General features: G+C 40.9%; 1 protein-coding gene across 9 annotated transcripts in view; it reads right to left on the bottom strand.

Moving 5' to 3' along the window:
- The window catches only part of ZBTB46 (zinc finger and BTB domain containing 46), a 57,884-nt gene that overhangs the window by 2,561 nt on the left and 42,318 nt on the right, over positions 1–13,005 (bottom strand). For 8 of the 9 annotated variants that reach the window (XM_067307883.1, XM_067307887.1, XM_067307889.1 and 5 more), the window contains 2 exons: positions 12,615–12,666; positions 3,733–3,908 (listed from right to left, as the gene is read on the bottom strand). In XM_067307883.1, coding sequence (XP_067163984.1) covers positions 3,733–3,908; positions 12,615–12,666 — 228 coding nt within the window. Of the gene's footprint in view, positions 1–3,732; positions 3,909–12,212; positions 12,525–12,614; positions 12,667–13,005 lie in introns of all 9 variants that reach the window. The other variant, XM_067307892.1, reaches the window with a different exon arrangement.

The raw sequence follows: 13,005 nt of genomic DNA, 5'->3' as shown, positions 1-13,005 counted from the left end.
CGGTGTTCAAAGCCCGCGCGTGTTTCTGACACTCTCACTACAGCCTTCCCGTGCTCTGAACTGGTCTTCACGTCGTGTTCTTCAACTGGATCAAGCGATACCATTGATTTTTTTAACGATATGTAAGCTTTTTGAAACGCCGTTGGACAAGGCTGGTCAAAGCCGTCCCACAGGCTCAATATATAGCACTCAGTTAAACCGTCAGAAACATGATTTTGAAGAATCAAAAGCTGGATACAATTACAGAGAGTGCTAAAAGGTGCAGAATAAGGGCTAAAAGAGCCATGTAAAAAAGAAATGATCAAATAGGTACCAAAAATAATGCACAGTTTAACTATCTGTCAAAAAGCTTGAACTGGTCACCTCCCTCCCTCTTTTCCAATGCTGACAGTTTAATCAGCACATTCTCAGGGAACAGTATTACTGCATGCAGCTGAACAGAATCTAATCTTATTTCCCTCATTGCCAAAATATTAAGTATTAAACTCAGAAATGGTGCTCGGCCCTTCAGTATTTGAAAATGCCATTAGGAAGGCTCTATTACAACCGACCGAATATTTCAAGGGAAAATGTGGTGACAACACCCCCCAATTCCTGAAAAAATAAAAAAAATAAAATTAAAAAAAAAAAAACAGTTTTCAGAAATGAGGAGATCGAGGCCGAGGTGTCCACTGCTGCAAAGCTAGTAACAGATCTCGAAAGCTTCCTATCTGCAGCAGGACCAAGCCGACTGCTTGGATCTGCCTCCTGGACACCAGAGCACGAATGCCCAAAGGAAACGGGCCAGGGACGCCTCGGGCAGCCGTCCGGCGCAGGACCAGATGGCCGGGCGCTCATCCGAATGGACAGATCCCCGTGGAAGGACGGAGAAGGTGGTGGGGTTTCGGACACCATAGCAGCTGATAATTCAAGCCGCCGCTCGCGCCGGTGTCGCTGGCCGGGCTAAGCAAGCCCCGACGCGGCACCGGCGTCTGCCGCGAGCAGGTGATGGGCTCCCAGCTGACGCTGCAACAGCGCTTCCCGGGAAAAGGCAGGCGCTTTTGGAGCAGGAGCGGGGACACAGCAAGCTGCAGACACCACGTTGCGCCTACCATCACAACGGAGCTCACCGTGGATTTTTAAATAACGGTGTCTGCGAGGAGAGAGCAGCTCAGCAAGCAAACGAAACTGCTCTTTTCCCTCTGAGTTAGGGCTGCCGGCTTTAAGCAGCTACCGGCTACTCGGGAGGCTGCAATAGCCGGGTAGGAAAGTTGTAGCGCGTATGGAGACAAGTCGCTTCGAACTAGAACCAAGCAACCCTGGATTAGTTCTTCTAGCTGAAAGCCCTTACGATATTACAGGGGTAGCATTTCCTTCCGGGCACAGCCTGTTTGCTGCAGCCGCTCTCAAAACCTCCGTTTATGCTCTAGAGCAACATAGATGTATCGCAGCTGCAAAGATTTCAGAAAGAAAAACTTGTATTTACTTTAATATTCAAACAAACCGACCCCACAAACATTTCTATTCAACTTAAATTTTATACAAGGACTTTCATAAAAACCTTTTTTTTTTATCTGAGCTAAATGTAAAACTACAACAGTCCCTTTAGCCTTTGGTTCTCAGTCAAGGAACTGAAACATGATTTTTGGCATGTTGAATCTATTTCCTTTTTCTACACATTATCGTGTATTTTTGTTTGATGCACACCAGCATTCATCTTTGCAGATTTACCTGAGAATTGACAATTAAGCCCCAGAATGTCATACGTAACGGAAATAAGATAACAAGACAAGCGAAGTGTAAGAATCCAGAAGTTAATCTTGCCATAAGCACTTCCCATCGCTTGCCCTACACCTCTTTGGTAAATGAAGATCAAGATGTCATTTGGACATAAGAAAATACCCCTTTTCATAGCTTAATTTCAGAAGAAACTTCAGATAAATAATAAAACCGTAACTTTTCTGGGGCCTTGTTTCTAATGCCACATACAAGGCTCCCAGCTTCATAAGTCACCCCCACCATTAGGTTCCTCCGTAGCGATTTTTGATAGCATTTGACACCGTATAGCAGAATTCAGCGTGAAAAACAAAAAAAAGACACAACAGTGTAATATTTTCTTTCGTGAGGAAAGATTTTGAATCCAAATCCAAAAAAATTAGTTTCTTTTAGTTGCAGCATCCAAAAGTCCCTTTTTCTTTAGTGCACACATTACAAGATACGTCTTGGTCTCTCTTTGGAATAAAAACAAATTGTCATTGGCAGTGCGGCACTTTTGTCAGGAATTTCTCCTGGCATTACCAGTCCGTAATCTAGTTGGCATTTTCTAAACAAGTTTAATTCCTGACATACGAGAAGTCTGAGAGGAAGATTCAGACAGACACGAAGGATAAATACATACATATCCTCTCCTATAAACACTCACAAATATCTGCCTTCATCTTCCCCTGTGTATAAAAGAGGGAACTCAAACTTCAAACTCAATACATCAAGTTAGTGACCTAGAATGGCTCCAGCAGCAGCAATTGAGAATTAAAATTAATTTGCAGATCACCCCAATTTCATTTCTGAAGGATATAAAGCAGTTTGTGCCTGTACCACGGTATGTAAAAACACGCTGATTCTCATCAGTTTAGAGCCCACTTGCTAGAGCAGGAAAAGGAACTTGCTATTAAACCGCCTTTGAAGGAAGGTACGTCAGGGTGGGCTCTCGCGTGCAGGACCGGGAGGGGGGCATTACAATTCTTTGTGGCTTTTTGCGAGTTACAACCAGGAAAGCAGTCATTAATCTAAGCATATTTCCTCTAGTAAGGTAATTTTATGTTCAAAATTTGATAATACAAATATAGAAAAAGTTGTTCAAATGACCTGAACAAATAATTCGCGGTCACTGAAATGGTCCACACTCTTGTGAGGTTTTTTTAATTTTTTAATATCTCACGGTATTAGAGCCTCGCAGCTACAACCCCTAGTATTAATGAAGAACTTGTTTTCTCTACAAGCTTAATTAGAGGGGCAACAGAGCTTACTGGTGTGTATTACTGAAATAATTACATAATAATAATTACATAGAAACTATTTGCTTTTCCACACACTATCACCTCTATACTAAGCTTAGAGAAACCACTTTACGATGGCAAATTAATTCTCCCCTGAAAAAAAAAAAATTGGCTTGAAAATGTTATTTATGAAGAAGTTTTTAAAAGTCAGACATGCCATGAACCAGCCTCCTACTAGGTCTTTGAATAGCAAGCAGGTTCGAATAAAATGTAGCATCGTTTTCGATAATTAAGCATTGTCAGATTAGAGGAGCTTCGGCTTGAATTTTCCTTTGCGAGTGACAGTCTTTTAAAACTTTCCATGCCAAATCATTCAACCTGCTGAAAAACTTTCTTTTTAATCAGCCTCAGCTATTTCACCTCCGGGCCCTAACGCACAGGTTCTCCGTAGCGTTCGGCGCCGCAGCAGGAAGGAACAAGTTGTGCCAAGATGCGAGGCAGCGTTTGCGAGCACGGGCATCCCGGGAACGCTGCGCCGGCGCCTCCGAGCCGCTCTTCGGGAAGCCTCCGGCCGCGAGCTCGGGACGAGCACCCGGCAAAGGTGGGGAAAGAGACACCGGGGGAGGCTGCAGAGGCTCAGAGGAGCCCCCAAGGGGAAAGCAAAAGACAAACCTAAAGATAACGGGAACGTCCTCTGGTTTAATCCGAGCACGTCGCCTCCGCTCCCACCCAGCGCCCCCGCCGGCCTCCTCCTTACCAGCGTGTGCCGCTTCATGTGCTCGCGGCGCGTGAATTTTTTCCCGCAGATTTCACACGGATAGGGTCTTTCTCCCGTGTGGGATCGCATGTGTCTCTTCAGGATACACTGGTGCATGGCTGAAAAGCTGCAGTACGGGCACTTGAACTTCTTTCTGATCACCGTGAACTCGTTGACTGCAAGAGAGCAAGCAAGACGGACAGGTTACTCTCCCAACATCCCAGCACGGCCAGTCTTCCTGCTTAATATTCCACTATTCAATTATTTCACTGTGAAAGCATTTTCTCACCTCTTAACCATCTAAACCTTTTTTAATCCGTGTACTTACACGATACGATTAAAGCTAAGAACTTCAAGTGCTTTCAACAGAGAAGCTTTTGAAAAAGCCAGTACGCAAACATTTAGCAACAGCCATCCACACACATTGTCCAATACTTTTTGAAGAGGAAAATAAGGCTGACAATCTGCTATAATGTTAATTTACTATAATGAATTAGCCTAAATACCATCATCTGAAATTCTAACACGGTTGTTCTTTGTGGAAGAAGTAGGAGCACAACTGCAGGGCCCTCGTAGTGCCACGCAGAACTACCTCACTTTTATTTAGGAAGGAGTACAAGTAAGAACCACTTCACAGTAAGGTATATACACCAGCAGTATTTCCAGGAATGTGCAAACACTGAGGCACATCCAGAAGAAAAAGGACATCCATGACGAACACACGCAACAGTATCCAACTTCCAGCTAGTATTACCATTACAGCACGGGCAGAGAAATACAGGAAGATGCACAAGACTGAATCGAAGCAGGACCCTTACAAGCCTCCTTACAACTCAACTGTATCGTCCTTCATGGACCTTTTCTTGTTTTTTTAAATCATATTTTGCTGGACTGGAAGATGATGAATTTTCTGAAGTCATTCTGACATTTTTGATTCTCTTCTTCTTTTCATCTCTTTGGAAGCGCACTGAAAGCAAACTCAAGGGATACATACAGTATTGACAGCCCAAGGGTCTAATTTGCCAGAAGAATGCACATAGCAGCTGTGTTGGTATTTCCTCCTCCAAACAAAATGAAAGTGCAATATGCAAAATATGGTAGGTGAAAACAGAGTATTTGCTATTCCCTAAGGAAATCCACCCACTATAAATTTGGAAATGACTGTCCACGTGGATATAATTTTTGTCTCCACCTTCTATAACTCTATTTCTTTCCATTAATATGTTAATTTTCACCACTTCTGTCCTAATTATTGTCATTTCTTAAAGCAATGTACTGTTTACATAACAAGCAGAAAAAAAAGAAAGCAAATTCTGGTTAATCATCTTAAATATGCTATTGTATATGTAAATGGCTTCTTTTGGTAAATGAAACAGCGTATGTAAGACAGTGAAGGGAATAAGGGAAATCCCACACCTACTATAGGTTCTGACATACTGAATACTTTGCAGTAACTTTAGATGAATTTTCAAATGTTATCTCCTAGAAAAGCCCTACTAGCCGAATGTACGCTGCATGTTCTCGGTATACCACAGATAATGCCCCAGGGAGTTAAACTGTATTCTGAAAAAAACAGCTACTTTAAAAAAAAAAAGCCCTCCCCTGCTCTTTTAAACTGAGCATGCCTCTGTATTCGGTGTTATTTAATACCCAATTTGTGGGCTTTTTTGTCCTTCTGTTTTGAAAATTTACCTTGTTTTGTATTTGCAATGCAGATGAAAACAATGTGAAAAATAACTACATATGACTCTCGTGTAAAACCAGTGAAAACTACACCACGACGCTGTTGATACTATAAAGCTGGCAGGATGTAGTCAAAGGTGTCTTCACTAGAGGAGGAAATAGTGTTAGATATGTCACTCTTCAACGGACCATTTGTTCTTTTTTCCATCAGGAAATCCAGGCCGGAGATAACGAGCTATGCTGCTTTCAATATAAAGAGAAAACACACTATTTTACAAGGTTTCAAAAGCTGAGCAAGCTTCATATGTTCAGTATTTGGCTGGGGGAATAAATAAAACAGAATTCCATAGGAAGTGGAATTCCTTTTCCTCTTACTAGGAGCAATCTTCTCTCTAAGCCAATACTGGAAAAAAATTCTACAGAATTGTGCTGGAAGGTGCTTTGTTACTGCAGCCACCATTTTAGTGAAAATTCACATTCACTACCTTTTAAATCAGAATAAACCTTTCAACACAAGCTCATCTTAAAGTTTTCTAAGAAGTTTTTTTTTTGTTCTAACACAGAATAAAAGCATGGTTCAAATTTTTAAAAGTTGTCATGATATGAATTTTGTCTTAGCATTTGTTCTGGTTACAAGGAAAAAAAGCCACCACACAGGTAACTGAAAAAATATCCCCTCTGATCAGCAGTTTGAATTGGATCTAATATTCTTTACTCCTAAATTGCTCCTCTGGGCTGCTCAACAGCTGTGGTATTGCTTCCTACAGATGCCTAAAGCATGTTTGTAAAGCAGTCGTGAGAATTTTCCAGCTCAAAACGGGGGGCAGGGGGGAAATCTACTCACTCACTCACCTGGACCATGGCTGCAATAGCAATGACAGTAATAGTGAAAGCTAAGAATATTTTATTCACCTGTCAGTAAAGATTACTCGCTGCAATCAGGTGGAATTTTAAAAGGCTGGTTTAATGTGATAATAGGCACACACACTTGCACCGCTTTGGGAACCTCCACGATAATACTTCAACAGGCAAATTCCAGGCACCATTCGCTTCCCACGGAGACGTCCTAGGGGCCGGGGCTCTGTGCAAGCTTCCGCTGCAGCCTAACAACAACTCGGCTTGTCTGCACACTCCTACCACATATCCAACTTCTTTCTTACCAGATTTTGTTGAAACAACTAGAATATGGAAAGGCCTTCTCTCTTATATTCGCTCCCTTCCTGGGAAAACTTAAATTACAGGAAAAATATTTTTTGCTGCATCTTCTCCTTTGGATAGGATACAGCACCCTCATCTACACAATCTGAGGCAAGGAGCCCACTTTCTCCTATAGGAACATCCTTAGCACGTTTCAATTTTATGACACAAAGCTATTTATGATAAACGTTTCCAGCTTGATCTTGTAACCGCTTGGGTATTAACAGCAGACCCTACGGACAAAACATTTGCATTCCCCAGGATCACCGTAAACCTCTTACTGCGTAGTCTAGACAAGGTAAGCAAGCTGTAAGCTGATCAAGAGAAGTCAACAGGGGTCACATAACCCTCCTTCCTCCAGTCCAAGGCCATCTCCGCACCCCGCGTTGCGGGTGGAGGACACAGCTAGCAAAGGCAAGCTGCTCAGGAAGCCACGTTGACCACCTCGCTCCCCAAGATCTGCCATGGAGCAACACAGCAGCTAGGTCCCAACGTCGGGAAGCAAAAGTGCTTTAGAGAAGAGACGACTACAAAGGACTTCATTTCCTACATCACCAGGTTGTACCTGATCCTGTCGTTTCCTACGTGACCAGATGCCTTCCCCCCTTTACTGCCCCTTACTTATCCCTTCAGTTGATACGTCTGAGCTAGTGCAGACGCTCAAAAGGCAACTTCAAGCATTAGGTGCAACCACCTGCATCAGTAACAAGCTGCTTCCACACACAAATAGTTATCTAGATTTGTACGCATTTACCCCACTTTAGCAGCATAATTAGAGCGTGTTCACACCGATAAGGTGAGTATTTGCATACCTGACCTGGACAAAAAAGCCCACGTTTGTGTATTTTCAAAGCATAGTTACAAATCCACCATACCATTTTATTTATTTCTATTTATCAAAAGAGATTAAAGCCTTAAGGTCAAACACATTCCAAATCTGTTTCTAACAATATATTCATAACAATCCCCGATTACAATATCCCTCAAGCTTACTTTTGCCTGTATTCATCTTAACTCACTAGAGAATAAGTTTTTCAGCTTCCAGTATGCTTATATTTAAAAATAGTCACAGAACAATTTTTGCAGTTACAGTTTTATTGAAAACTCTTTCACCAAATAGTCATATATTTGATTTTGGTATCTACAAAAGTCAACACCTGAAAAATAACAGCATTGTAGACAAAAAAATGTATTGCAGAGTTAACATTTTCACAGTACTGTTTAAATATATGTGCTTGTAGGCATATATACTTACGAGCAACATACCAACTTTGGTATAGGCATAATTTTTTGTCTAAATGACAAAGTTAAAATGTACAAACTATTGGCCCTACATAAAAAGGCTCATATTAATATTTTATATAGCTTAAGTATAGCAGCATTAAGGTCTAAAGAAATAATCTTTAACAAGATCACCAAGACCATTAACAGTAGCGCCAGAGATAACTAGCTCCTGGACAGGATTGTATGAAGAATAGCACCAAGAAATGGAGAATATAATATAAACAGTGCCATAGTAAAAATCTATGTACTTAATCTCATTAAAATATTTACAAGTGATGTGCGTTTTTTTAAATCAACCCAACAATGCTTGAAAAAGCAGCCTTTGGTATTGTCTTCTCAAGTAACTACTTATTTCACTGAGGTTAATTTTTCTTGGTTTTCATGTTCTAATATTTTTCTTAAGTAACAAAGCTACCACTCTTTCCTCATTTAAAAAAGTAACAAGTAGTTTAAACACCATATGGTTTTGGAAATGCATTTACCGTCCAACACCTTTAAAAGAACCTTTTAAAAATATATGAATAAACTGCAAAAATCCAACAATAAAAAATGGTCTATCAACCTCTAATGAAAATCATTCACGAATTCCTCTGAATCAGAGAAAGCAAAGCATTAACCAAGACATTTGCTAAGTTTGGGTGGCAGAATTTTGGTGGGAAAAAAATAATCTATATTCTATATACTTTCCCCCAAAATATTTTAAAACTATGTAATTTTCAATTTCCATAGGTCAGAAAGAAAACCTTTTAGTGTAATATCTTGTCTTAAAAATGCTGTATTCTAGTAGTGCAATTGGAAGTGTTACTATTGCAAAGTAAATGCGGCTCAGTTCCCCACACCCTCATTTTCTCTCTACGCCCTTCCACGGCACGTGGGCTGCCCACATTCGGTAACTCAACTTTTGGCTTTTGGACCCCACTTGCAAGATGCATCGGACAAGCTGCAAACCAGCTGCCTCCGGAGCAAGGGGGTCCCGGGGCGGGAGGAAAGCTCAGTACTTTGCAATACGTCTTAATGAGAAAGCAGCCCTGGTAGAGAGCAGAAAATGGTCCTGGTTCCTCCCCTCTCCTACAATCCCACGCAAGCAGAAACAACACCGACCATTTGCCAACCTGCACAGCTGAAGCAGGAAAAGGCAGGCAAGAAACACCTAGAAACGATTCACTGATGCCACCAGCTCCACAAATGCTGCCTGCACCGTTTAGCGCTCCAAATCCTGAACAATTCCCGGGAGCGCCGGTGATGGTAAGAGGCAGTGACAAGGGGACAAATGGAGACAAACTGGCTCTTCTCCATGAAGCATTACAATAGCCCGGGTTTGCAGGTGGAAGTACAGACACGCATGCAACAAAGCTTCCAGATGGCAGAAAACAGTGACAAAACTTGCTTCAGGACAAGGGGTGGTAAATGAAATAGGTTCCCGTATTCCCGACTTGAGAGGAGCGAAAGCACTAGTGATCCATTTACTGCCTGATGGAGCTACTTTGTATTTACTCTGTAAACCAGTAATCATGTAGTAATCACTGAAATACTATACTCATTTGCTTATTATGAAGAATTCACAAACTAGCTCTAAGACAATTTTTGTCTAGTTATTCCTCATTATATTTTAAGGTTGTAAATAGCAAGATGCAATTTAACAGTCAAATTTACAATTCCCATCATCTTCCCACACCATTTCCTAACATGACTATACTATTAAAAAAAAAAAAAAAAAAAAACTATGCAAACTCTGTAAGCCTGTGCTATATTGTACCCTTTGGTTTTAACATTTAAAAAAATCTGCTCCTGATCCTGAAGGTAACACTGGAAAAAAACAGTCAGAAAGCAATTTGATGTATGGAGAAAGGAAAACTCTACTTAAACCTCTATTAGAGAGAGAATGAGTTGATATGACTACAGGAAAATAATTTAATGTTGAATTAAATTCTCAAGTTATATGAGTGCTTTCATATGCAGTCACATATGAACCTCAAAATAGTTGATTCTGCTGAAAATTTTAATTAGAAAACTGCTGAAGTGATCAAATATGGTCTTTCATGAGCACATGTCAATACTGGGACATATGTGTCACATCATGTCTACTATTATGATAGTGACTAGAGTTAAATATCATATTTTGGCCAGCAAATACATTAGAGAAGTCAGATTTATGGCTGATATAATAATGGGACAGAAACTTCCACACAAGAAAAAATGAACAAACATGAAATATGCTGATAGCTATTACCATGTGAACAGAGTCTTTTAAAATTTGCTGCAATTACTTTTGCTGGTGTCTTACTCTGAGTTAGAAAAAAAAATCTAGTGTGCTCCTCCCAAATTTCCAGATAAGACACATTTTGGTCACAACTTTCTCTTCTGGCTCAGCTTTCTCCTACTTCACCTGCTTGCTACTTAAAAGCAAATTACTCATAATCCTTATAAGGATTATAAACTAGACATATTCCCAGGTACCAGTGACCCACAATGACCAAGAAGTCTATGGGAACAAAAAAATGCGCATAACTTCACCAAAAAATTGACTGAAGTATGGTATAGTATAATGATTATATAGGAACATATTCTCCACTCTGATTATACCACCCAGCTTAAACAAAGTGCGAGAACTGAGCCAAACAGGGAAACACCAGCTTCCCAATACTCAGAAACCCAGCCTTGATGCCACATGGCGCTGTCTCCCTGAAGCTCCAAATTTCAGCAGGAATTGGTGGAGCAACGCTATCCCCGAATACACCTATTCCCTCTATAACAAGAACATGGGGCAGAAAGAAACGACAGATCTTTCTCTTTTGGCTTTCCACAGAAAACAACTTTGCAAGAAATCCTCCACTGAAGACCTCAGGCTGTTGAAGTCCCTTTTGTGCATGATTAAGTATTTCTCATTTTTGTCTCCCTGAGATGCAAGCATATTACAAGAGAAGTAACTTCTTTCTGAAGAAGTCAAGAGATTACCTGCGAGTTGCTTTGGTTTTTCTAGTTGTGCCTGGCATGTTAAGGAAAGCAACCCTACAATACACACGGCACGAAAGCTCAAACCGCTGACAAGCTGTGCTGCACGCAGCGCAGCTGAGAAGCACTACGCTTTCAATTACACGACTTTCATTTAACAATTACTATAATCTGGTTTTGTGTGTAAATATATAGCAAGAGGCGCATATAAGTATTTAATCTCTTAAAAAAAAACAAAAAACCCCCGATGTAATAAGATAGGCATTAAGGTAAGTCTTCAACCTTCCAGTAGCAACCATGACTGATTCCCTACGTGCACCATAGCTCACAGTATAGCCTCTTCTTTCTGTTTCAACAGCATACATTCACCGTTTGGCTAACTTAATACATCATTTAAAACAAACTAGAGTCAGAAAATTTAGGGAACTCCTAAAAGTCACAGCCATACTCAAGTATATTTTAAAAAGTCCTAACACATTCAAAGATAATACCTAGTAATAAAATATACAAACCTTGCAACAATTTTGAAGCCCAAATAATATACAACCTGTTGCACAAATGCACAAGATGCATGTCATCCCCCCCTGCCTTTAAATGACATAGAAAACCAGCCTTCATAAACATCATATGGTGCTGAGCAACCCAGCACTCTCACAGCACCTAAAACCACCCTGCAGCGACTGAATTGCCTAATGGACAGAGCACCAGACCAGAACTCCGACAACTGAATTCTATTACGGATGCTATTGCTAACACGCTCGCAAGATTTGGTGCGCTATTTTCCCTTTCAACACGGGGAAACATCCCATTTCTTTTATAAAGCACTTTGAGATCTACTGATAAAAAAGTTTAAGGCAATAAGTACACAGTATTACCATACCAATAAAATATCCAAAGTGCCATTATATGGACTGACAAAAGTATCTTTGCACACACATTGCACCACAGTTGCAATTATCAGTTATACAGTATCTGGAACCTGTGCGTTATCAACCTGATCCATATTTGGGACTTACTGTGTTACACTACACCTGTGGCAAGTTTATTTGCAGTAGGAAAACAATGACACAACTTATTTTTCCTAGTTTAAAAGAAATAAATGCCTAGTATACACAACAGTAGTTACACATCCTCAGGATCCTGACTTTGCTCCACACTATCCAAAAGCTCAAACCCTCCCAGCTGGGCAGAGCCTAGGGAACACACTTTCACGTGATTCGTGAGGTTCTTCTGTGTACCAAAGCCCTTGCCACAAGAGAGACACACAAAAGTACGCTCGTTCGAGTGCACAGACATAAGATGCCGGTTTAAGTCTGTCTTGTCTCGAAACAGCTTGGCACAGTTAGGGCACTGCATCTTCTTGCAGTTGAAGTGGATTGTCTTTTCATGCCGATCCATATTCGATTTCAGAGTGAAGCTCGCGGGGCATTTGGAGCACTGGAAGCGAGCGAGCTGAGGGGGAGGCACGCCGTCCGCGAGGCCCGGCCGGGAACAGTCAGCGAAGTCAAGCGGGAGAATCACGGACAAGGCGTGCTCGAGGACGTGCTCCTTCAGCTGGTCAGCGCACTCGAAAACCCGCCTGCAGAAACCACAAACCAGTCTCTTGGTTAGGGCTGAATCTAGGAATAGGCCATCATTGGTTAAGTCCATGTCTTCAGATCTTGAAAAACTTAAATCTAAAACAGAAATACACATACACACGTACAAATCAATGTCTTCTGGTATAGAATAACAACAACTAAAAAAATATTTTTCTCTCTACTTACCTGAGTCAGAGTTATCAAACTGCCAAAGTGTTAAAAACCCATCGTAAGTGGCCTGCAAATGAAAAGCGTACTTAAGTTAAGGCAAGCATTTACAAGAACACGTCTTTGTAGCTAATGCTTAGACTATCTTATCAATACCCTCACCCCTTGTTTAAGAGAGGTTCATCATTAGACTTGGCAATGCTATTTGCCTTTACAAAATTTTCACTGTTAACAAAGCTTAGTTACGTAGGCCATATTCTGCAAGATTTGATGCCTAAAGACAGTAATCAACATTCCTATTTAGGTCCTTGGTAAAAGTACTCAATTTTCAGTGTCACTAAGCACCTGTAGCTCCCACTCAAGCCAGTGGGAAACATGGGATAGAAAATTTCTAGCAGATGTAACAAAA

Source organism: Apteryx mantelli, chromosome 18 (genome assembly GCF_036417845.1).
Source record: "Apteryx mantelli isolate bAptMan1 chromosome 18, bAptMan1.hap1, whole genome shotgun sequence".
In the NCBI taxonomy this organism is placed as follows: domain Eukaryota; kingdom Metazoa; phylum Chordata; class Aves; order Apterygiformes; family Apterygidae; genus Apteryx; species Apteryx mantelli.
This window is presented reverse-complemented; position numbering and strand designations above follow the sequence as displayed.